Source organism: Pyrgilauda ruficollis, unplaced genomic scaffold (assembly GCF_017590135.1).
Source record: "Pyrgilauda ruficollis isolate IOZ18807 unplaced genomic scaffold, ASM1759013v1 scaffold144, whole genome shotgun sequence".
NCBI lineage: Eukaryota > Metazoa > Chordata > Aves > Passeriformes > Passeridae > Pyrgilauda > Pyrgilauda ruficollis.
The window spans coordinates 815,271-839,881 of NW_024512988.1; the positions used below are offsets into that span (position 1 = coordinate 815,271).

General features: G+C 53.6%; 1 protein-coding gene across 2 annotated transcripts; it reads right to left on the reverse strand.

The window, feature by feature from the left end:
* Positions 1-159: 159 nt before the first annotated feature.
* RASSF5 (Ras association domain family member 5) lies at positions 160-23,182 on the reverse strand. 2 transcript variants are annotated; one of them, XM_041460542.1, is made up of 6 exons: positions 23,035-23,182; positions 18,099-18,217; positions 5,271-5,384; positions 4,104-4,401; positions 3,656-3,771; positions 160-3,071 (listed from the first exon to the last, which is right to left on the reverse strand). In XM_041460542.1, the coding sequence occupies exons 1-6, from the start codon at positions 23,180-23,182 to the stop codon at positions 2,919-2,921; spliced, it is 948 nt and encodes a 315-aa protein (XP_041316476.1). In that variant the 3' UTR covers positions 160-2,918. The 2 variants fall into 2 exon arrangements, with proteins under 2 accessions (XP_041316476.1, XP_041316477.1); XM_041460543.1 differs by lacking the exons at positions 18,099-18,217; positions 23,035-23,182 and adding an exon at positions 13,131-13,531.
* Between the last annotated feature and the right edge of the window lie 1,429 nt (positions 23,183-24,611).

The window sequence follows — 24,611 nt, forward strand, 5'->3', positions numbered from 1 at the left end:
ACTTTGGTCAGGTCTTACAGGTGTGGATGTTCTTTAGCTCTTTAACAGTAGGTTAGGAAATTTAAATTCACTTCTAGGAAGGATTCCTGTATTTCCCTTTAGACTAAATCCATTAAAGTTCCATAGGAGGGCACCAGAAAAAGAAGGTCAAGAGATTTCTTTAATTACTGACCGTTTTATTGTTATATTCTCTTACACTGTCTGCATATGAACAAATAGTTCCAGAACCTTCAAAAAAAGCTGAGAGTGAGACATTTTGTAAAAATGCCATAGAATCACTAGGGAGTAGTAAAAATAAATTACAGCATTGCAAAAATGCATTTCACTTTGCCATAGAAGCTCTACTATTCCATCCTATACACATTATTTTACAGGTTTTACAGTAGCCATGGAAAATAAACTCACACGACCTAGGCGAGACAATTGCTAACCAAAGGCACTGCCAACAGGATTTGCGCTTAAAGAAGGGGCAAATACTTCTAAAAACAGCTCAACTGACCCATGAGAATTTGAGTTTCAACACCCACCAACTCTTCAAATACCCCTCATATTGAAAAAAAACAAAAAAAACCAAAAGAACGAGCCCTGCTGGTGGCAGGAGGTTTTCAGCAGCATCCACAGTGATTGCATACGAAGCCATGCCTTCTACAAACTGTCAAAGACATGCTGGGGCCAGGAAGGGAGAGGGGACACTCACCAAAACAAAAACAAAAATAAAAAAAAAAAGGAAACCTGCACAACTTTCAGCCAGAAAGAAAAGGGATTTCAAACCAAGCGTGTGGCTCTTCCCTCTGAGCCACCGGCAGTTTTTACAGCGCTCTTCCCCACAGGTGGAACTGAAGTATTTATACGGTGCTGTCAAGGCTCAAAGCACCAGATAAACGGTATTTAAATGACTCCACAAGTGAATAGTGAAGTGCTAAGTCTGCTTGTAGCTGGACAAACAGCCCTAGAGCATGGCAAGTGCTGCTCTGGGGCTGCCAGCACTTGTTAAAGGTCGTTGGGTGTAGAGTACAGTACAGCTGGAGGCTCCTCTGCACTAGAGCCCTGCGAGCAAACCCTCACTGCTGACCAGAACAGGAGCTGCAACTGAGCTTGGCAGAAAGTGGCTTTCACACCAACCGAGGGCTCCAAGTGATGCAGTTACTCTCATAAGGTTTAGAAACAAACATACTCAAAATCTGGAAAAAAAAATCCCAAGCAATCACCTTCCAGAAAGAAACAAAGCAGTTCCTCATCCCTCCCCGGACACATCACACCAGTGCTGTGGGGACAGGAGGGACAAGGCCTCTGCACAGCTTCCTCCTTAGCCCAAATGCAAAGTTTTCACACTTAAGGGAAAAAAAAGGCACTGAGGTAAATTTGAACTCCTCCCCGTTCCCCAACAACTCGCTGGCTCCCCTCCCACGGGGCGCAGGTGGGATCCCAGCAGCCACAGTGAGCTCCACGGAGCCCACACCATCCCCTGTCCCTGCTCCATCCCAACCCAGGGCTGACATTCCCTGGTCCCTGGGCTGTGAACAGAGGGAGGGCTGGCCCTGGTGTGTGCAGTGTGCTCAGTAAGGAGCACTGAGGGTAAACATGGGGCCCATCCTCTCCCCTGGGATCCCTGGAGCATTCCCAGCCTGGCAGAGATCCTGGCACGGCCTCAGCACCAGGAGCAAGGGCAGGGATGAGCACTCCCAGCCTGCAGCTCGAGGACTTTGCTGAGGGATGCTCAGCATGGCGTGGTGGCAGCCCTGAGACAGGCAGAGAGAGACTTGCTGTCCTCTCCTGGCTCCACGGAGAGAGCAAATCCTGGGAAGCTTCCTGGACGGGCAGGACAGCACCAGTTGAGAGTGGGGAGGGAGAACAGGGCACAGGGACAGCAGGGCTGGGACAGCAGGAGCAGGAGGAAACGCAGGTGAGGTGAGCAGAAAGCATCCAAGGACAGTAATTCCCTTCCTTGGTGCCACCTCCACACCCCAGCCCTGGATGGGGCTCCTCTCCCTGGGGGCCAGGCATGTTCACAGCTCAAAATCTGATTTGTGAAGGGGTTTTGAGCCTTCCTGGGTTCCTCTGATGGACACATATTGCTAAGCCTTCAACACTGAACCCTCAGCCTGTGCCCCAACCATCACCTTTACACTTTTCAAACAGAATTTCTGGAAACATAGGTCCCAGTTCCTACCAATTAGAGAACTGGTGAAACCCTGGCTAACTTGGCTAAGCACCAGGGACAGTTACTGTAATTCAGCTCTTTCCAAAATTAGAAGTCAAATAGAATCAAAATGAATGATTTTCCTGGGAATTACTATTACCAAGTTGCAATAATATTTACTAACAGACTGTTGGGGTGTTGCAGCTGCCTTGGTGTCCTAACCTGGCATTTCCCTGGCTGCCTCAGCCCTGAACAAGTCCAGGGCTTGGTCAGAGCTGCAACACCCACGTGGTTTGGTGCAACAACCTCCTCCCCTTTCCCTGCTGTTTCCTGTGCTCTCCTTACGAAACCAGAATTGGGCCACGAGGGCACTGTGGGCCACAGCACCTCCAAACAGGAACAAGCAGCTCGCTGGGAGGAGCAGGAACAGCAAGAGCTGCCCTGCTCCAAACTTCAGCCAGCAGAGGGGTCCTGTTGGGTGTCACACCGAGAATTTTCCACGCAGCCTCTCCAGCGGACGGCACAGCTGGAAAGCCAACCAGCAGCTGTGTTTGCTTTGTTGAAGCTGTTTTAAAAACAGGCTTCCCGTTCTTGGACCAGCTCTGGTCCTGGGAGAAGAGGTTTCAGAAGAAGAAAATGAAATAGGATCATTTTAGGGGTGCTGGGAGCCAGTCCTTATGGAAGGTTGAAGAGGGAGAATGACTACTAAGGTGTCCTGAGAAGTCTTTTCATTAAAAACAGTCTCTAGCTTAGTCTAATGCCCAGTGCCTCCTGAAGGTTATCCAGGTTTGCCTCTGGCCTCTTTCAGGGTCTGTTGCAGTCTCTGTTTGAACCTCTCATACTTCTTGTGCACTTGCTGGATTTTGTCCTTCTCCTCTTTCTCCAGGATCATCAGGAAGTTCTGCAGCTCTGGGATGGAGAAGGCGTCCCACTGCAAAACCAGCAAGAGGCAAAGTGAGCACTGGGCTTTGTGGGTTCTTACCTCTGAATCTGTGAGGAGGAGCAATAAAATACATTGAAATGTATCTGATCTCCAGGGATTTAACCTCGAGTGGTGAGGGATGGGATGAGGGGCTGCAGCATGAAGGACCATCCCAATCCTCCCAGCCCACATGGGAAGCAGAATCCTGCAGGATGCAGAAGCTCCCAGCATTAGCTTCACTGTGGTGGGGAGCAAGATTTCAACCAAAAACTGACTGTGAATTTATTATCTGAGTGTCCCTGGCTTTTACTTAAATTAGTGGATTACTTATAACAGTGCTCAGCTAATCTAATTAGTGAGGATTAACCCTGGGGAGGCACTGCCAGGTTCCATAAACAGATTATGGAGTGGCCATCAAAACTGGCCTCAGCATTTTCCCAGCTCAAGTCTGAATTGTTTTAAAAACCCAGATCATTTAGGAGCAATAAAAGACCTCTTAGAGGGAAACAGCCCTTTTTGTGGTGCCTCTGCCATGCCTCTCCCAGCTCTGCCATGTGCTTCACATCCATGTGAAAACCAAGTCACCAAGGTACCTCAACTTCCCCGGTTTCGTTTTCCTTCAGCACAAAGCTCAGCACATCGGTGTCAGGGCCTGCCAGCAGCCGCAGGTACAGCGGGTACTCGGTGAGAGGGAGCTTCTGGAAGAGCACTGCAAGGACAGCAGACACCCCCCGTGAGATCAGGGCTGCCAGGGCAGAGGGCAGCTCAGGGGATCTGCTGGAGCATGGAAAAGGATGCTCAGGATCACAGGGCAGTCTTTATCACAGATTTACAACGATCCCCGTAAGGTCTCAGGTGGTTTCACCCCCTCAGAAATCATAACTCCCCGTTAACCTAAGCACCATCACCTCCTGTTGAGGTCTGGCCTTTGATTCACCTGGATTTAGGCTCTGCCTGCCTGACACCCCAGTGAGTCCTCCAGCACACCAACCAGAAGCCAAACTCCCCACCCCAGGCAGAGCTGCCAGGCCCTGAACTCACCTTGCCCATCTTTCCTCATCTCCTTGAAAAGTGCAAACTTCTGGGGGTTATCCACCACCATGAACTTCTTCAGCAGCGCCTGGATCACCTGGCCCACCGTGGTGGTGCTGCTGATGTGCAGCTGCTTGATGGCATCCAGGGGCAGGTAGAAGGAAGTCCTCTTGTCTGTCATCTCAGCCAGGTTCACCTCGTGGAGGGCATCGTAGATGGACTGGGCGCGGATCCCGGCCGGCACCGTCACCGGGCGCCGCAGCTTCAGGTGCACCTTGATGAACCCCGTGTAGGTCCCGTCGTCGTTCTGGGGCAAAGCACACAGGGATCAGGCTCCAGGCAGCTCTTCCAGCACATTCCCCACCACAAGAAGCTGGGCTGCAGCGTGGGGTGACAGCAGGAGCTGCCCCTGCTCTGGGAGTTCCAGCGTTTCTCATTAATCATGTCAAAAATACCCAGTAATTTCGGGACAGTCACTGCTGGTTTTCTCTTGGTAATGACTCATCCCTTCCTCTCGCCTGTGGGATCTTGTTTTATTTCAAACCAGCCTTGCTACAAGGCAGTTATGGAAATTCCATTGCATGGAATTTGTAGTTGCACTTAATATGGATTTGAAACCCCTGGTTCAGCAGGATCTCCCAAACTTATTCCTTATGTTTTACTCCCCATGTAAGGGATTCTCACATCTCCACCTAACAGATCATCCCTGAACATCAGCTGATCCCACCACAGGTCTCTTACCCCACCCTCAGCTCCACAAGTTCAGGAATCAGGAGAAGAGCCTGGTTCTGCACAGTGCACCCAGGAAACCTGGCAGGGGTGAGGGCAGAGCTTCTCCCTCTAGAAAGGTTTTGTGCTCCTGAAGCCACTTCCAACAGCTCACAGCCCCGGTTCCACCCTGACTCAGCCCCACTGGGACAAGGCTTTGTGGCAGCTCCTTGCCAGAGATCAGTGCCAGCAGGAAGGGATGGAGGCAGGGAAGGGTTCTCTGGAGTGCCAGGGACACTGCAAAGCCCTGCAGCAGGAAAAGCAGCTTGCCAGCCACCCTCACCCCAGTGACACCTTCCCCAGCCACCCTCACCCCAGTGACACCTTCCCCACAGGCTGGCCCCGTGCAGGGCCCACAGGAGCCAGCACCAGGCTGTGTGTGCGAGGGGAAACCGGCCCAGGACGTACCAGTTTCATCACGAGGCAGTTGGTGACCTTTGCATTGTACTTTTCAATCTTCTGTTTGATCTCCTGGATGGTTGGAGGCTCAGGTTTTTCTTCTTCTACCGTTTGTGTCACATTCTGCAATCAGAAGAGCGGGGCTTTAGCTGCTTTGTGTGTTGGGTAATGCTCCATCTGTTCAGCCCCTGAAAGCAGGAACGGATCCTGCTCAGATCCTGAGCAGTGATGACGCAGGTGGGGAAGGTCCCAAATGTGCAGGATGCCACATCCCAACCCCAGATCACCTCTGACACCAGTGACAGGCAGTGGAGGGCAACACAAAATGCACCAGTTGGTGGCATGGAGCAGTAAAGCATCCCACTACAAACCAGGGCAAAAAAATCCAACCTTTCAAACCCACTTTCAAAGCAAAGCCACCTCCAGCTGCAAGCATTTATTTCCTTTTTGTAATGCAAGAAAAAAAATATCCCGTCCTATTTCCAGTATTCACGGCTCTGACTCCCCAAAACTCAAGCAGTGGGTTCACCCAGGCAGAACCTGGAGTTAAATCTCTCACTGCTCTTGTCCAAAGCTTGGGAAATTACAGCTCAGAGCAACAAAAGCACACGAGCAGCAGGCTGCCTGTGTGACTGATGATAAATCAGGCACTGCAGGGCCAGTCCAGGCATCCCAGCCTGTGTCAGGAACTGCTCGGTTCCCAGAGGGGAACAGAGGCTGCTGCTCGCCCAGCTTTGGGGGAATTTCCTCCAAAACCAACGGGTCTGACCTGTAGGTGGGTTCTGCCTGAAGGCCAGCCATGGAAATATCACTAATGAATAATCACAGAGTCATTGAGGTCAGAAAAGATCTCTGAGATGGGAGTCCAGCTGTCAACACAGCACCATGAAGCCATGTTCCCAAGTGTCACATTCACAGCCTTTTGAACACTTCCAGGGATGGTGATTCCACCACTTCCCCCTTCCATGAAGAAATTTTCATTCCTATCCAGTCCAAACCTCCCCAGGCTCCCCTCCAGCCAGGAGGGCAGGTCTGCTCCACAGCCCTGCCTGCTTTATCTGCTCAATCTGCAGCAAACAAGCCTCTGTGTGTCTTGGGCAATGCTCAGCGGGCTGGATCTCCCTGCTCAGAGCTCTGCTGCCTCCTCAGAACTCACCACCTCCCCTGGTGACAGCCTGGAAATGCATTTTGCCCAGATTTTATGTGGGCTTGCTCAGAAGCTGGCATTAGCAAGGAGCAGGAAGCGTGAAGGGATGTACCATCAAGGCTGGGAAGGCTCAGAATGAAAACTGTAACCTCTGAGAAGGAAAAAAAAGGGGAAAAAAGGCAGCTTGGGGAGCAGAGCTTGTTTCTTCTCAGGCAGCCCCAGAGCACAGAGGACAAGGACAAAGCAGGCTGTGAATAAGCCAATATTGCCCAAGGCTACCCATGGTATTTCTTTCAGGAGGAGAATCAAGCAGAGGACAATCTGAAACCATGGCTGCAATCTGGCAAGGCAGCTGCACTGCTGGGACTGGGCAGCCCTGGATTCACCGAGGCCATTCCCCAGTGACAGCTCAGCATTCCTGCATTTCCACCCCAGAGCAGCAAACAGCTCCAGACCTCTGGGTCCCTGCTGTGGAGCAGGCATCCAGGGGACAGCAGTGACATTGGGATGGCACCCAGGGGACAGCAGTGACACTGGGGTGCAGCCCAGGGGACAGCAGTGACACTGGGGTGGCACCCAGGGGACAGCTGTGACACTGGGGTGCAGCCCAGGGGACAACAGTGACACTGAGGTGGCACCTAGGGGACAGCAGTGACACTGGGGTGCAGCCCAGGGGACAGCAGTGACACTGAGGTGGCACCTAGGGGACAGCAGTGACACTGGGGTGCAGCCCAGGGGTCAGCTGTGACACTGAGGTGGAATCCAGGGGACAGCTGTGACACTGGGGTGGCACCTAGGGGACAGCTGTGACACTGGGGTGCAGCCCAGCCTCCTCGGTCACTCCAAGAGAGGAAGAGGGGCTTTAAACAAGGGCATGGAGTGACAGGACAAGGGGTGATGGCTTTGAACCAAAAGAGCAGAGATTTACATGAGATATGGGGAGAAATCCTTCCCTGGGAGGGTGGCAGGCCCTGGCACAGGGTGCCCAGAGAAGCTGTGGCTGCCCCATGCCTGGAAATGTCCAAGGCCAGGCTGGAGCACCCTGGGATAGTGGAGGGTGTCCCTGCCCATGGCAGGGGTGGGACTGGATGAGGTCCCTTCCTCCTAAGCACTGAAGGTTCTTTCCAACCCAAAGCATTCTATGACAATAAAAGCAAAGCTTTCCTGGGTTATTTGAGAACTGCACATAAAGTTTTTTACAGAAAGGGTGATAAAGTTCTGGAATGGCTGCCTGGGGAGGTGGTGCAGTCACCATCCCTGGTGTGTTTAACAAAGCCTGGATGTGGCACTCAGTGCCAGGGTTCAGATGGGGTGTTGGGGCTGGGCTGGACTCGATGATCTTTAAGGTCTCTTCCAACCTGGTCATTCTGTGAATTCTCTGAATTCTGTGAAATATCCCTTTATCAGAACTCCCCAGTCTGTCAGAGTCCTTTGGCTCACACTATGCCAAGTCCTGGCCACACAAAGGTGCTGGGCTGGCAGGGCAATCTTTAAAAATCATCTTTAGAAACCATGTTGAGGGTTGAGATTTTGAAAGTAGTATGATGGAAAAGAAAAAAAAAAAAAGAAAAGCAACAAAAAACCCACATCCCTTCCCTATAAGTAAACAGAAGATGAACTCTCAGAAAGCCTGCACTTCCTCATGTCACCCATGTCACAGCACTGAGCCAGGCACAGCTGTGCTGCCCCTCACAGCGCTGGCCCCACCCCAACCACGCAGGGAGGGAGGGCAGGGGACCCCCAGGACTGTCCCCTCCTGCACACAGAGAGCTGGAGCTGCAGAGATGAGGGCACCACAGCATCATCCCTGGCACAAACACAGCCCAGCACAGAGAGCATCCATCCATCCATGGATCCATCATCCAATATCCATCCATCCATCCATCCATCCATCATCCATCCATCCATCCATCCATGGATCCATCATCCATCATCCATCCATCCATCCATCCATGGATCCATCATCCAACAGGCACATACCCTGTGCCACCCTCCTGTGTGAGCAGCAGGAAAGCCACGGGCAGCCCGAGCTGCGGAGGCCCCACGCCTGCCCATGGAAATCCTGCACCAGCACTTGGACAGGAGTGAAGCACTGGCAGCTCGCTGGCCTCGCCCAGACTCCAGGTGGAGGCTTTGCCAGCCTGGGACACTGCCATGAACCAGCTGGAGAGCAGTGGTGGCCGCAGTGACACAGGGACACACAGGCTGCCAGGACAGTCTGGGCACGGGATTTGGGACATCCACACCTGCTGTGCCCTCCCCTGCCCTCCAGAAGCCACACTGCTGCTCAGCTGTAAGAAATCCCGACTGTAAGGAATGACTGCAGCCGCAGCTGGCACACGGGCTAATGCTCCACGGGACAAAGGCTGCCCGGGACCAGGGCAGGACCGTGGCACACAAAGCCCATGGCCCGGGGCTGGGCAGGATTCACCACCCGGCCCCCTCTGTGCAAGCCAGCACTCAGCTAATGAGCTGTAAACTCCTGCCAGGCTTTTATGGACAGCCCAGGGGCCATCGAGATGATGGTGACAGCTCTCAAAGGAGTTCTAAGCCAAGAGAGGCAACAAGGAAACCTCCTGTGACAGATATTGCCATTTACAAGGATGCCAGGAGAAACACACCCTACATTCAAAGAGCACACTCCCTGCAACCTCTCACCTTCTCAAGTCAACTCCCAACTTAAAAACCTTTAAAAACCTTTAAAGTGCAGCAGCTCTGCACCACGCTGGACCCTGTTTTTGGGAATACCAGCTGCAGGTGGGACCCAGGAGCTGTCCCACCTCAGTCCCACTCCAGGAGTTGCTGTGTGGTCCCAGCCTGGAGGACCAGCAGCTCAGGAACTGGGGCTTCACCAGCAAACCAGGCACGGGAAAGCAGCAGAGGCAGAAAGTCTGAGTGTGGGGGACATTCCCTGGAGGCAGGGCCACCTCCCTGCAGCCCCAGGAACACCATCCCTGCAACCCCAGGTTCATCATCCCTGCAGCCCAAAGGACACCATCCCTGCAGCCCCAGGGTCACCATCCCTGCAGCCCCAGGAACAGCATCCCTGCAGCTCCAGGAACACCATCCCTGCAGCTCCAGGGCCACCATCCCTGCAGCCCAAAGGACACCATCCCTGCAGCCCAAAGCCACCATCCCTGCAGCCCCAGGGTCACCATCCCTGCAGCCCCAGGGCCACCATCCCTGCAGCTCCAGGGTCACCATCCCTGCAGCCCCAGGAACACCATCTCTGCAGCCCCAGGAACACCATCCCTGCAGCCCCAGGAACACCATCCCTGCAGCCCCTGGAACACCATCCCTGCCCTTCATCCCCAGTCAGTTCTCTTCCCCAGCTCTCTCATTAATGAATTTGCAGAGCAGAGCTCTGGGGATGGATCTGGCCCAGCATCACCACATTCTTGGCAGTCTGATCTCAGGCAGGAGTGGCCAAGTCCTCCCTGGTGTGCTTGGGCACAGCTCCATCCCCTTTTCCACCAGCCAGGCTGGGACAACTCGCATTCCCAAACCCAAGCTCTCCCTTTGGCTCCTTGTTCAGACTGCAGGAGCAATTCAGAGACCTCCTCTGAAGGGATTTTATGAGCTGGGCCATCAATCCTCAATTTTTCTGCTTATTAAGGAAAGATTTGTCTTAAAACACCAGAAAACAAAGCCTGGAGAAGCACATCTGAGTGTCCCTGGCTGTGGAGCTGCAGCTCAGAGCAGCATCACCTGTGACCACAAACACAGCCCAGCACAAGGACTGGAAATAAATGTGAATGCTCCAGATTTGAGTCAGAAATGTGAGAACCAACAGCTCAGATCTGTAAATCCAGCTGCAGCAGGGAGAGGTGACAGCTTGGGGACACTGGGGACAGGGTTGTCACCAGAGCTGGGACATCTCTGCTCTCACAGAGCTCTCCATCCCTGCACAACACCCAACACTTCCCCTTCAACACCCACTCCCAGGGTTCACAGCACTAAATTGGAAAAGGCTCCACTGCTCCAGCACAGACAGGCAGGGGAGAGAATCATACAGGAGATCTGGACTGAAAAAAAAAAACCCAAAAAACCTTAAATACCCCCAACATTTCCCTCCCTTTGAGAAATTCAGATGAGGTGCTGTGGTTTGCTTTGGGGTTCAGAGGAAAAGGCAGCAGGCAGGGGAAAGGGATGGCTTCTGCATTTCAGAGAGGTTACAGCAAGTGAAGACAGGCTCAGTGTTTTGATTGCCATGGAGATTTCACTTAGAAACCGATTTTCCTGCCACATCTCAGCTCAGCACTGAGAGCTGACAAGGTCCTCACAGAGAGCTGCATCTCAGGGGGCTCCAGGCTGGAGCTCCTCTGCATTGCAGCAGGCTGGCCATGCTCAGGCTGCCCACCCAGCCCCAGCTGATTCCCTGCACCCCACAAACCCACCCTGGGCACCAGCAGCTCTGGGACTGTGGGCAAGGCTGGGTGGGATCTTGGAGATCCCTTCATCCAGCCCTTGCTTGGGTTCTGCCCCTCCTGTGCTTCCCAGCCCTGGACATTCCCTTGCCCCCTTCCCTCTCTCTCATCAGCCACTGATGCAGGACTCCAAAGGCAATTCTGCAGAGTTTTAAGCAATCAGGCTTCAGGCAGAAGCCACTGAAGCCATTCAGCTGGAGAGACCCAAAAAATGCAAAGTAATGGATCTCCAGGGATGGGGTCACATCTGAGATCTAAACCAGCTCTCTGCTAATGAAGAGTGATTTCCCTGATGGTTCTGAAAATAAAAAGGAATTACAGCATTCCTAGAAAGAGGCTCTTCAGACTAATACAGTTGTTTCAATCACAAAAATGGTTTCTGTAATCCTACAGATCAAATCCCACTCCCTAAGTGCCATGCAGTGGTCTGCGTGTCCCCTCCTACCCACCCGCACCTCATTTCCTCCCCAGAGATGCTTCCTGTGTCTTTCAGGACATGTTATCCATATTCATCCCTAAGTTATCCATATTTATCTTCCTCCTGCCCAGAGCAGGCCCTGCCCCGCTGCCAGCCTGCCCTGGGCTCAGGAATCACTCCTGGCACCCCAGGATGGACAATCAGCACCACCCCAAACACATCCACCAGGAAAACTCACTCTGGGGTCTCAGCTGATGTTTCCACCCTGTGGCCAGGAGCAGGTGGTGAAAAACAGAGCTGTTGTCACACACAGCTCTTGCAGGGGTGGAAATGTTCCACGTTAAATAATTACCACTTTAATAAGGTGCCAAGTTGAAAAGAGAGGACAGGGAGTGAATCAAAACCCAAGAAAGATGTCAACCACCTCCTCAGTGTCCACCAGCACCTCTTCCTCCTGCAGAACCTGCACCACCACCAACCCCAGACAAGCCATGAACCCCCCCAAAATCTTCCTCCACCAAGGCCTGAGCACAGTTTCCACTCTGAGAATCCACCTCCTCACGCAGCCCCATTACACAACACCAGCTGGGCTCAGGTTAGTGCGTGTGGGGTTGTTTTTCTCATGCACAGGAACCATTTCCTCCCCACAACACCAAACCCCTGAAAGGCTCCATCTTCTGTGGCAGCCTGAGCTCTGCCACCCACGCTGGTCACATCCAGGTGAGGGCAAAAAGGGGCTGCAGCAGCTCCTGACCCCTCTGGGAGGGAGAAATCCCAAAGAGCAACAGCCCCAGGCTGATTTCCAGAGGTGCCCCAGGATCTGCAGTGCCCTGGCTCAAACAGAGCAGCTCTGGCTGCACCAGCACCCCAATCTCCTCCATCTCCTACACAAATGAATCATCAAATGACATTTAAAAACCAGCAGTACGTGTCTGTTAATCATAGTGAGAGGGAGCTGCTGGCTAGCGGGGAATATCCCATCTTAAATCATTTCTGCAGAGAAATTCAATAAAATTCCCAGCTGACTGAAGCAGCCCCCCCTGCCCAAGGAGAGCCCTTGGAGCTGCTGCAGGAAGCTGAACCCCAGAGCACCTGCTGAGGACTGCAGCTCTGCAGCCTCAGGTGCAAATACAGCCGAGGCTGAACAGGAACGCGCTGGTGCTGGTGGTTTACGGGAGGATTTTAAGTGAAAAAGCTGCTCCCTGGGCCAGATTTGATCTCTGGGTGCTGCAGGGCTCTTGTTCCCGTGTGAAACTCCCACTTCTGCAGCAGCACCTTCTCCTTTTATGCTCAGCTCTAGTCGGGGCCCCAAAGTTCATGACAGGGATTTTTAATTTTTTTTTTTTTTAACAGACATTTAAAAACTGTGAAGCAGCGTCGTTAATGCTTATGAGACACAAATCTCATCCTGGGTGAAACACTGCCCAGCCAAACCCTCTGTCCTTCTCCGAGGCAGGCACACACAGCCCCAGGCTCCCAGAAAAGGACCACATTCACCACCGCGTTGATCAGTTCACAGATCAATTCCGCCCTGAACTTTCCTATCCACCCCACAGGTGCAATTTTCACCCACGGTGCAGATTCTGCAGGGCCAGACCCGCCGGGGAGCCTGACCAGCGGCTGCCAGCTGCCTAGAAAGGATTTCACCTAACGCTGAACACACACACACACCAGAGCCGGCTCCTCCGGGAACGGGGAACCCGGCGTGGAAAAGGCTGAGAAAAACCCCCAGCGGGGCAAACCCCGCAGAGGAAAGGGCAGGACCCCCTCCTGGCCGGCAGCTGTGCCCTGAGCCCTGTCCCAGCTCCTTTTTGGCAGCCCCGCAGCCAAACGTGCGGCAGCCGCGCATCCCCGGCCCTGCGCACGAGTTGCGTTACCTTGGCAGGGACCTTGCTCTGCGCGCTGCGGAAGAAGGAGGTTTTGGCCGTGAAAAAGCAATCCTCGAGGTCTTCATCCAAGCTGCAGTAGCCGCTGCTCATGCTGCTGCCGATGGTCATGGGAGCCGGGCAGAGGCGAGGGGCTGCGGGCGAGCCGGGGGGCTCGGGGGGCCGGCGAGCATCGAGCCCCGCGCTCACATCCCCGGCTCGCCGCTCATCTGCGACAGCTCCTTCTGCTCATCCTGCCCAGCTATTCCCGCTTGCCAGGCAGCCCTGCCGGGTAACCCTTCCCTCGCCTCGCCTCCCGCTCCCGCCTCCCTGCGCAGCGGCGCTGGAGCAGCATGGAAGGGGCAGAGCTCCCAGTTCGCTCCCAGTTCGCTCCCAGTTCGCTGCCGCTCCGCTCGCCGCTCCCGGGGGTGCCCGCGCAGCAGCAGCAGCAGCAGCAGCAGCATCGCCTCCCCTTCCTGCCCTCGCCTCGCACCGCCGCAGCCCGGCCACTTCCTCTTGCAGAATTTGTGGCCCCGCTCGCAGCAGAGGTGCTGGGCTTGGCCCCGGCCCCTGGGGAGCCCTGGCAGCGCCTTGGAGAGCCGAAACGCGGTGCCACGGAGGGCTGCGGGGTGCTCCGTGCCTGCTCGAGCATCCCCGGGAATGCCGTGGCTGCGCCGGGGGGAATCGGGGTGGTGGGGATGCAGCTCAGACCCCCTCGGGGTGCCGGAGCCCCTGGCCATCACCAGTGGGTGCCTCTCCATCCTGCAGCTGATTTCAGAGCAGCAGGAGCAATTTCAGCTTTGACTGCAGCCTAGGAAAAAGCTTCAGCTCCTGGCTGCTGCTTTTACAGCAGCCGTGACCTTCCTGCTTGGTGGAGATCACAGGGGTTTGTGGGGCTGGGCAGGGGAAGGGCTCTGCTCCCCAGAGGATGCCACGGGCAGGGACACTTCCATGTCCAGCCTGGCCTTGGGCACTCACAGGGATCCAGGGGCAGCCACAGCTGCTCTGGGCACCCTGTGCCAGGGCCTCCCACCCTCACAGGGAGGAATTTCTTCCCAATATCTCATCTCAGCTTGCTCCTCCAGGGCTCCAAGACCTTCCCACAAGCCACCACCCAGCACCAAAACCTCTCCTCCTGACAGATTGCAGATGTTGCTCCAAACCCTTCCAGCTGTATCTGCTGAAGAACTTCAATTACTCCAAGGCTTTGAGAGCTCCGTGCCCACCCCAGCAGCATCCCCTGAATACCAATGGGAATGTAGATGGAGACACTGACAACATCTGCATCTCAGACAGAGGAAGGCAAGGATCCAAGGGCCTTATTTACAGAGGGAATAAATAAGCCACGTTCTTATGGCAGCAGTGCATCCCTGCAGCAGCACAGCCCCCTCTGCTCCACAGCGATAAATTTAGAGGAGAAAGAGGCTTAAATTGAGCATGTGCAACACCAGCAGAAAGTGAGGGTTGGGAGAAGCAGCACTGGGGTCTTCTATGAAGCCTCAGCCCAGAAGTTTCCCAGTGGAACCAGGGTGCAACCTCTGGATTCTCCAAGAATCCCTCATTTATTCCCTGCAGTCCACCTGCTTGGGACAGATCCATCAGAAATACAACAAAGCCAAATAAACCCAATGACTCTGAGCCCTTTGTTCAGCAGCAGCTCCATGTAGTGGTTACCTGCACATCAGCCCCCCACATCCTAGTGCCTGTGGAGCCCTGCACCAGCTCTCAGGGTCACAGCACACAGTGACCCTGCCAGACCCTGAGGAGACTCCTGGTGCTCCTGGAGACCAGCAGAGGCTTTGGGCAGCTTCAGCTGAGCCTGCATGTCACCCTGGAACCCAAATGTAAACCACTCCTAAGTACTGAACTGGATCAAAGCCCAAATTATTAATGCCTGGTATTACCTGGTAACAGACTTGAAATAGGTGATATTAAAATAGTTATTTCTCTGATGCTTCCACTTTGCTTAATTTTGATAATATGATTTAATGACTTCCAATTATGCCAGCTATTTAATTTTTTCAGGTGTTTTCAGGTCTCTTCCCCTCCTGCCAGTGTATTCAGGCATCCTGTTAGTCTCCGACTGGAATATTGACATTATTTTCCCTCCATCCTCCTCCTTTCCAGCAGCAAAACCTGCCTGACCAACAGAAACCCTCCAGGAACGTGGCTGCGTGCTCAGATCAAGCAAACCTGCCAATTTTTCCCTGATTATCCATAAGGAATAATGGAGTTTCACTGCAGCCATTTACCCTCATTAACCCTCAAATCAGCCCCCACAGGCCAGGGAGCCCAGGCAGGGCTTTGCTGCCCTGAGGATTCCGAGGTGCAATCCCCAGCCAGGCCTTTGGGATGGGCTGATGGATTTCTGTCTGCTGCTGGAATTGCAGAGACACTTTTGTTTCCTTGGCCCAGGATGGCCCCCTCTCCCCAGGGTGACACCAGGGTGATGGATGGCCACGAAGCACAGGCTCCCTGTTTGTTATTAGGCCCATCAATAACCCTGGCTGGGCTGATGGCCCTGAAGATGAAACGAGCTTTTCTCATTTTTCCAAGAGCCCAGCATTGCTGGGGGAAGCCCAGTGACATCCAGAGGAGGTGGAACCACACACAAATTTAGCTTCAGACACCTGGAGTGGAGATCCCACTCTGAGCCCTTCTGTAATGCATTATTAAAGGAAGATCAATCCCATCCCACTTCAGATCCCTCCTGATCATTTTATTCTGAGCAGCAGCTGCCCAGCAAAGGATGGATGAAAACCAAACCCCACACACCAAACAGAAACCCTATGTTTGCCTTTGGAAAAGTGCAAAACGTTCCCATCTCCAGTTCTGCACCAGCACATGAGGGTCCTCCACAAAGAGAGGAATAAACAGGGGGTTGTAACAAGGGAGAGAACACAGAACCACTAAGGCTGGAAAAGCCCTTTGACTGAATCCCACCACACCCACCAAGGCAGGTCACAAAGAGCCACATCCACTCATGTTCTGAACCCTTGGAGGCACGGTGACTCCACCACGTCCCTGCAGAGCTGTCCCAAACATTTCCCAAAAGCACAGAGAGCCTGCAAAGGCTCCATCCCAGCCACATCCACTCCAGGAAGGTCTCCCAACCGTGCCTTAAGCTTCTCCCATCCCATCCTCCCTGGTGAGAGCCTCCCTGGCCCTGCAGCCCGCGCCACCCACGCAGGAGCCCCAGACACGGCAGGATTAAAGCAAAGCTGAGCCTTCCGGAGTAAGCCTGGGATTACTGCACTTCCTAACAGGGATTGAAGAGTCTCCATCCCCCGGGACTACTGAAACTCTCAAAACAAGGCTGGCAGCCAGCACTCCTTGTAGATCCACGCTCCCATGTGTGCACCCGTGCTGGGACAGTCCCCAGCCCATCCCAGTACGGATCCTCCCTCGCAGGCACTGCTGTCACCGTCATATTTTCTGGAAAAATCCCTTTGCCCAGGATTCTTCTCCTGGGAAGCTGAGAAGCCTCAGAGAAAAATGGAAACAATATTATCTCATTTGCTTCTCCTGTGTTTTGCTGCTCTGGAATGGGTTTGGACATTGTTTACCAACAGGTGATTGTTTCATTGGTTTCATGTGAATTGTTTTGACTTATTGGCCAGTCGGGGCCAAGCTCTGTCAAGGTTCTGGAAAGAGTCACGAGTTTTCATTATTATCTTTTTAGCCTTCTGTCAGTATCCTTTCTGTATTCTTTAGGATAGTTCAGTTTAGTATTCTTTAATATAATATAGATCATAAAATAATAAATTAGCCTTCTGAGAACATGGAGTCAGATTCATCATTCCTTCCTTCGTCTGGGAACCCCACAAACACAATACTCTAGCACTTGGGCTGTGTGGGGGTTGGTGTCCCTGCACAGCAGGTGACAGCAGCTCAGGTGACAGCGGCGTTTTAAACAGCACAGAGCTCCACACGCCCCTCTGCAGGGAGGAGGGAGGGAAGGCGATGCCCACATTCCCAACCTCCATCCCACACCACACCCAGGCAGGGCACGACACTCAGGGCTGCAGGTGACACCTCAGTGACACTCAGGGCTGCAGGTGACACCTCAGTGACACTCAGGGCTGCAGGTGACACCTCAGTGACACTCAGGGCTGCAGGTGACACCTCAGTGACACTCAGGGCTGCAGGTGACACCTCAGTGACACTCAGGGCTGCAGGTTGTGGAAACCCAGGGCACAGGGAATATTTCTCTGCCTGCTCTGGGGTGCCCTGACCCCCAGGGCAGCACTGACTTTGACCCTCATTCATGGAGAAAGTTTCCTAGACTCCAAGATAGACCAGAATCCACAAAAGTGTGAAATAGATTACAGAGGGTGGTGTAGGTGTGTCACTTGGTGAGAAATTGAGGTTTTGGGATTTTTAGTATGTTGTGGATGGAAGCAAGATGGAGGGCACAGGGTGCTGTCCTGGGTTTCTTCTTCATGCTGCTTCTTCCTTCTTCTTCTTGGGTTTGGGTGGCATTTTGTAACTGGGTGGGAAAATCCTCACTGTGGGCTCTGTGGGATCAGTTATTGGGTTAAAAGGGAAAACAATCTAGGTGCCAGTTCTTAATTGGATAGTTTAGCTGTAAAAGACCTTGTAACAAGAGGCTGTTGGCCATTTTTGTGGTGCTTTTCCAGTGTGCTGAGCCTGGTGTGGACAGCGTGCAAAACTCTAGAGAAGATAACGATAAACAAGAGCCTGAAGTCTGAAAAAATCCAGTGCATCTCTCTTTTCTGACACAGAACCACCCCAGGAGGGTCTCCCCCGACAGGGGAGCCCCCGGGAGGGCCCAGCCTGATCCCAGAAGTTGGGGAGTCACCAACAGGTACCCTGGCAGCAGGTGACACCTTGGTGACACCTCAGTGACATTCCTGGGCTCTGAGGAGCCCTCCCTCCTGGAGACCCCCTGGGAGCAGGAAATCAGCTCTGTGCAGGTCACCAGGGGCTGTGCCCCCCCAGAGCCCCCTCCCCACGTACCTGGCAGCAGGGTGGCACGAGGGTGCTCTCTGGGGACAGCTGGCTCTGGCACTGGCCCGGCCGGCGACAATCCAGCTGGATGAGGCTGCGGCACTCCTGGTGACACGTGTACCTGCAGTCTGCAGGGACAGAAGGGACAGCGTCAGGCACCCCGGGCTGCCCTGGGGCTGGGGACACTGCGGGGGCAGCGGGAAGGGACTGGATTGCAGCACAGGGACTGCAGCAGGGCCAGAGCTGGAGCGGGCACGTGTCCCTGCTCAGGCACATGTCCCTTTTAACACACAGGTCCCCTTTAACACACATGTCCCATTTAACACATGTCCCTGCTCACGCATATGTCCCTGTTCAGCCACCTGTCCCTTTTAGCACAAATGTCCCTTTTAACACACAGGCTCCTGTTCAGGCACATGTCCCTTTTAGCACACATGTCCCTATTCAGGCACAGGTCCCTCTTAACACACATGTCCCATTTAACACATGTCCCTGTTTAGCCACATGTCCCTTTTAGCACACATGTCCCTTTAACACACATATCCCTGTTCAGGCACAGGTCTCTTTTAACACGCATGTCCCTGTTAACACACATGTCCCTTTTAGCACACATATCCCTTTAACACACATGTCCCTGTTCAGCCACATGTCACTTTTAACACACATGTCCCCATTATTCAGGCACATGTCCTTTTAAACACACATGTCCCTTTTAGCACACATGTCCCTTTTAACACATGTCCCCATTCAGGCACAGGTCCCTCTTAACACACATGTCCCTTTTAACACATGTCCCTGTTTAGCCACATGTCCCTTTTAGCACACATGTCCCTTTTAACACATGTCCCTGTTCAAGCACATGCCCCCTTTAACACACAGGTCCCCATTATTCAGGCACATGTCCCTTTTACCATACATGTCCCTTTAACACACACCCTGTTCAGGCACATGCCCCATTAGTACACATGTCCCTTTTAGCACACATGTCCCCATTATTCAGGCACTTGTCCCATTTAGCACACATGTCCCTGTTAACACACGTGTCCCCGTTATTCAGGGACACTCCTGCAGGTGAGGAGAGGCACCAGAAGAGCTCATCCAGAGCAAACCCGGCTCCCACACGTGTGCCCAGACCTCCGCTCTGTTCCTGCTGCCCCACTGAGGTGTAAAGGATGGGAAGAGCCCCAGATCCCCCCAGCCCAGGGAACCCCACGCCAGCTCTGCTCCTGGAGGTGTCACCTGCAGCAAAACCTGGCCAGGGCTCAGGGAAGGGATCCTTCAGCTCCTGTCAGACAGTGCCCTTTGCTGACAGAGATGGGATAACTGAGAGGCGTTTTAAAAGCTTTTATTCCATTTTCAGTCTCATGAGAAGGGTGACACAATACATGTGTTACAACTCACACCATCGCAATCAGAAGCTATTTCCTGATTACAAAGCACTATAAGCATTTCTTGGCCTCTCAGCTTTTACATTGTTATAAATACCTTAAAACTAATTATCTAAAATTACTCCTCATAACTCTTACTACAATTATAGTTCTGTTTCTGTAAAATATCTAGTCTTATTTGTAAAGCTATCCTTTGAAACTTATTTCTAGTTCAATTTCTCTCTCAACAATGTTTGTCTTATTCTGTGACATTTCTAAGTCAACATTTTTTACCTCAGAGTTTACATACAGATACACACTACGTGAACTTTTTGTTAAAGTTTAAACATTTTCAATAAATCCATTTCCCACAACCTCCCACCACTGGGAAGTACCTTTGTACTAGACAGACATCAGACTATTTAAGGTCACTAAATGTCACACAAGGGTTTGGGTTGGAAGGGACATTAAAGATCAGCCAGTTCCACCATCCCAGGCTGCTCCAAGCCCTGTCCAACCTGCCTGGGACACTGCCAGGGACCCAGGGGCAGCCACAGCTGCTCTGTGCCAGGGCCTAAACACGAAAACTTCAAGGGCCAGCTGTGGTGACAGAGGTGGGGACGTGCCACCAGCAGCTCTAAATCCACCCTGCAGAGGGCAGGGGGACAGTGCCACCACAGCTCTAAATCCAACTTGGAGAGGGCAGGGACACGGTGCCACCACAGCCCCAAATCCACCCTGGAGAGGGCAGGGACACAGCGCCAGGGGCACGGTGCCACCACAGCCCCAAATGCACCCTGCAGAGGGCAGGGGCACGGTGCCACCACAGCCCCAAATGCATCCCTGGACAGGGCAGGGACACGGTGCCACCACAGCCCCAAATCCACCCTGCAGAGGGCAGGGGCAGTCCCAGCCCAGCAGAGGCTCAGACCTCCTGCCCCCAGGTGCAGCAGGGCATTTCTGTAGCTGTTTTCTTTGGATGCTGACCCAATGCCAGACATTAACCCATTCCTGCACGGGCGATCTGCACAGAGCAGCTTTAACCCTTCAGGCACCGGGTCCTGCCCACCCCCAGCTGCACAGGGCACGGTTGGCACAGCCAGCTCCAGTTACCCCAAATTTGTGGCCATCACTCCTGCAACCCCCAACTCCCCCGAACCTTCCTGGCTGCAGTGACCAACCTGCTTCCACTTTAACAGCCCACCTGAGCCTTTTAATTTTTAACTGCCGTACAAACAGCCTTACATTTACTTTTTACACTGCCCAAAATTCCAGAGCGGTCACCAACCTGGAAAAAAATAATTATATCCTAAAAGGGATGTGAGTGCCTGTCCCTGCACCAGCCCCATGACCTTGCTAAGAGCCACTGAACTCTTATTTTAAATACACATCTCTCTTTTTCATTTTTCTTCCTTTTCATTTTTTTTTTTTTCCCCTTTAGCATTTGGGTCATTGGTTATGAATGTCTGGGGCCTGCAGGAAAGCAAAGGAATATCCCATGTTTGCTCTGGAAACTGATTTCTGCTCAGCTCTGGTGAATTCTGCAGTGCCTGAGGATGAATGAGAGGAGCTGAAGCACTGCTGGGAGCTGGTGCCTGAGGGGGGAAACATCAATCTCCAGGGGAAACAGGGAAATCATTTATCATTTCACATTCATCTGGCGTGAGCTGTCTGTCATTCTCCCATTCCAAGCCAGTTGTCTCAAGTAAGCCTGGGGGAAAAGCAGGGAGATTCGGCTTCTTTTTTTTTTTTTTTTTTTTAATTAGAGATAAGCTGCAGTTACACAGTAATTTAATGCATGACCTTTCCAGCAACTGGAACAGCCTTTCAATGGGGAACACTGGCCAAGTCTTTGCTGGAGCTGCCAGCTGGAGAATGCTCCAGCTGTGGGCTCACCTGAGCATCTGCCACCACCACAATGTCCCCTGTGCCCACGTGGGCCCAGATTTTCACATTTGGGCAGCTCCAGCAGGAGGGGCAAAGGCAGCCAAAGGTGTGCCACGGGTAATTTGCACCACAGAAATGCCAATTGCCAGGCACTTCCTCCGGATCAGGCCCATTGTGGCATTTCTTTGTGGGATTAAAGTGTGACACCATCACCTATTAACAGACCTAATCACTGGGGATCCGCTGGGGAACACTAATTTTAGAAACCCTGCACAGCTTTAGGAAGCAGCCACGTGACCAGTTTGCCAAGAGGAGCAGGATGCCTCCACTTAAGGCTTTAAGATAATTTCCATTCCAGTCAAACAATGGAGCACTTGGAAATGGAGTTTCTTTAAAAAAAAAAAGAGAGAAAGTCATGATACTGTGAAAAGCTTTGGTGGCTGAAGGGAATTTCCCTTTCTGCACAGGTAAAGTCACTCAGGGGGGTAAAATGGGCAAACCAGTCCCAGATAAATGCCCATTTCAGTGCCTAAACATAAGATTGCAGTCACAGAATTGTTTGGGTGGGAAGGGACCCTCTGCCAAGGGGAACCTTCACCTACCCCAGGTGGCCCCTGGGACACTTCCAGGGATGGGGCAGCCACAGCTGCTCTGTGCCAGGGCCTCCCCATCCTCCTAGGGAAGAGTTTCTCCAAGTTTCTGCCCACCCCAGTCCTCCCCTTCCCACCCCCAGGACACCACAGACCCCACGGGGCACCTTCCAGCCCCACCTGACCCGGGGGGAATGGGGACAGAAGGACAAGGAGGCTCCACAGGTGTCTGAGAGCTGGGACAACGTGGCAGGAGGGAGATTTCCTCCACGCAGACTCTGGAATCCTCCAGGGGCTCACACAGCTCCAGGGGCAGGTTGGATTTTGCAAGCCTGAGGAGCTCCTCCCGTGCCCGACGTCACTGGGGTGACCTCAGGGGTGGCAGCAGGATGTGGCCCTGTGGCACCAGGGCAGTGGGAGGCTCTCAGGGGATGGGGACCTGTGGCACCAGGGCCGTGGGAGGCTCTCAAGGCATGGGGACCTGTGGCACCAGGGCAGTGGGAGGCTCCCAAGGGATGGGGACCTGTGGCACCAGCAGCCCAGGGAAGGTCTCAGTCCCCCTGCCACCCCCAGGGCGCTGCCCCAGCCCCAGCCCTGCAGCTCCATCACCGCAGTCTCACCTTTTAGCTCTACACCAAATGCTTTGGGTTCATTTTACTGATAAGCCCCAGGGATGTTTCTGTCTGCCCACAGCAGGCAGGGTCCCCTCAGTGCCAGCCACCCCTCTGTGAGGTCCCTGTGTCACTGCAGCCTCCGGCAGTGACAGAGCTGTCACCCCAGCTGCTGGCAGGTGCTGTGGAGCCATCATTTAACAAAGCCCAAATTCCCCTTTGGGGTGGCAGCTGGGACAGCAGCCCTGCCCTGTGCTCCTGCCACAGGAGAAGGAAGGTGAAGCCACCTGGTGCCACAGGAGAAGGTGAAGCCACCCGGTGCCACAGGAGAAGGTGAAGCCACCTGGTGCCCAGGGGTGGTTCCAGCCCCGTGCCCACCCAGGCAGGATCCCTGTGCCCAGGCAGGGCTCAGCAGTGCCAAGGCAAACCCCACACCCCAAAAAAGCAGCAGCAAACCCAGCCAAAAACCCCAAAGCCCAGCAGCACCTACCTGGAAGCAGCAACACCTCCCTGCTGGGTCTCCGGGGCGGGCGCAGCTCGAAGCAGGGCTTGCCCTTGGGGAAATGCCTGAAGATTTTAGGGATTCTCTTTGTTACAAGCCCGAAACAAGAGGCTGCTCCCGCCTTCCCCTCTGTCATCCTGGGCAGGGGAGGCCAGGAGCTCTCCAGGCACGTTCCAAGCCCAAATGCTCTGGGACAGAGCAGGCACTGGAGCAAGTTGTGTCTGCTCCCACGAGAGGCCTTTTCCCCCATGGAGATAAAGCACTGACATTGGCCATTTACAACCTGCTGCCATCTGAAGGGTTATTTATTTATTTTTTCTGAGCAGCTCAGGGCTTGTGCATCTCCTGTAAGCCATGGAAAACTTTCTATTTCTGGGGCTTTTTGCTTGATAAGATAAAATAACCCGACGGAAGAGATTAGAGAGAGAAAGCACAGGACTCGGCCGTGTGCTGGGAGGTCTCTTCCCGGCATCCCCTTTTCTCTCTTTGCTGCTTTTCACCACAGCCTTTTAAAGTTTAAAAGAGGGATAAAGTTTTAAAGAGGGACAAAAAAGTCCCCAATGTTTAATCAGAGGTTAAAGGAATCCACTGAGATTAACTCTATTTATAATATTGATTTAAACTCTGCACATAGTTAAGAGAGGCTCGTAGAGCCTTTCACAGCATCCACGAAAATCAGGATCAGTGTTTTAAAGAGGGAGAGTGACCTTTTAGTGATGGGAAAGGGAGATGGTTTTAAATGAAAAGAAGACAGATTTAGACGAGATATTGGGAAGGAATTGTTCCCTGGGAGGGTGGGGAGGCCCTGGCACAGCTGTGGCTGCCCCTGGATCCCTGGCAGTGCCAAGACCAGGCTGGACAGGCTGGGAGCAGCCTGGGACGGTGGAAGGTGTCCCTGCCATGGCAGGGCTGGGGTGGGCTGAGTTCTGAGGTCCTTCCCACCCAAACCATTCCATGGTGGATCAGTTACAGCTGTACCAGGCGTCCAGTGACGGGGTGGGACACGAACATCAGTTTAACAACGCCCCTGAACTCTGCCACTTTGTGCCCAAAGTGCCCTCCCTGCTCAGGACAAACAGCGCCCAGCACCCTGCACCACACAGGCAGCGACAAAGATGGAATTCAGCCAGTCCAAACCTCACCCTGAGCAGCAAAAGCACGGAGTCCTCTCAGGGGCTTTCTCAGCCACCTCCCTCCTTCCCACAGCCAGACCAGCAAACTCCACCGAGCTCCGCTGGGATGAAGCAGAGGGAGAAGCCCAAAAACCAACCTGCAGGGTGAGAGCTGCAGCCTCGGCTGGCGTCTCTCTCCATCAACCCTTCGCAAGGCACCGAAGTGGAACGCAGCAGGAAACATGACCCCGGGAGACCTGGGGCACGGCTCCGGGCAGGTCCCTGTCCCTGTCCCTCCCCACGGCTCCATCTCCTCCCGGGGAGGAGCACAGCCTGCCTGCGGGAGCAGGGTGGGCGGGAGGCACCCCCGGACCCCACCCTGTCCTCAGCCAACCCCGCCATCCCCACCTGCAGAGTCACCTGGCAGCAGGAATCTGCCCGGGTCAGCTAAAC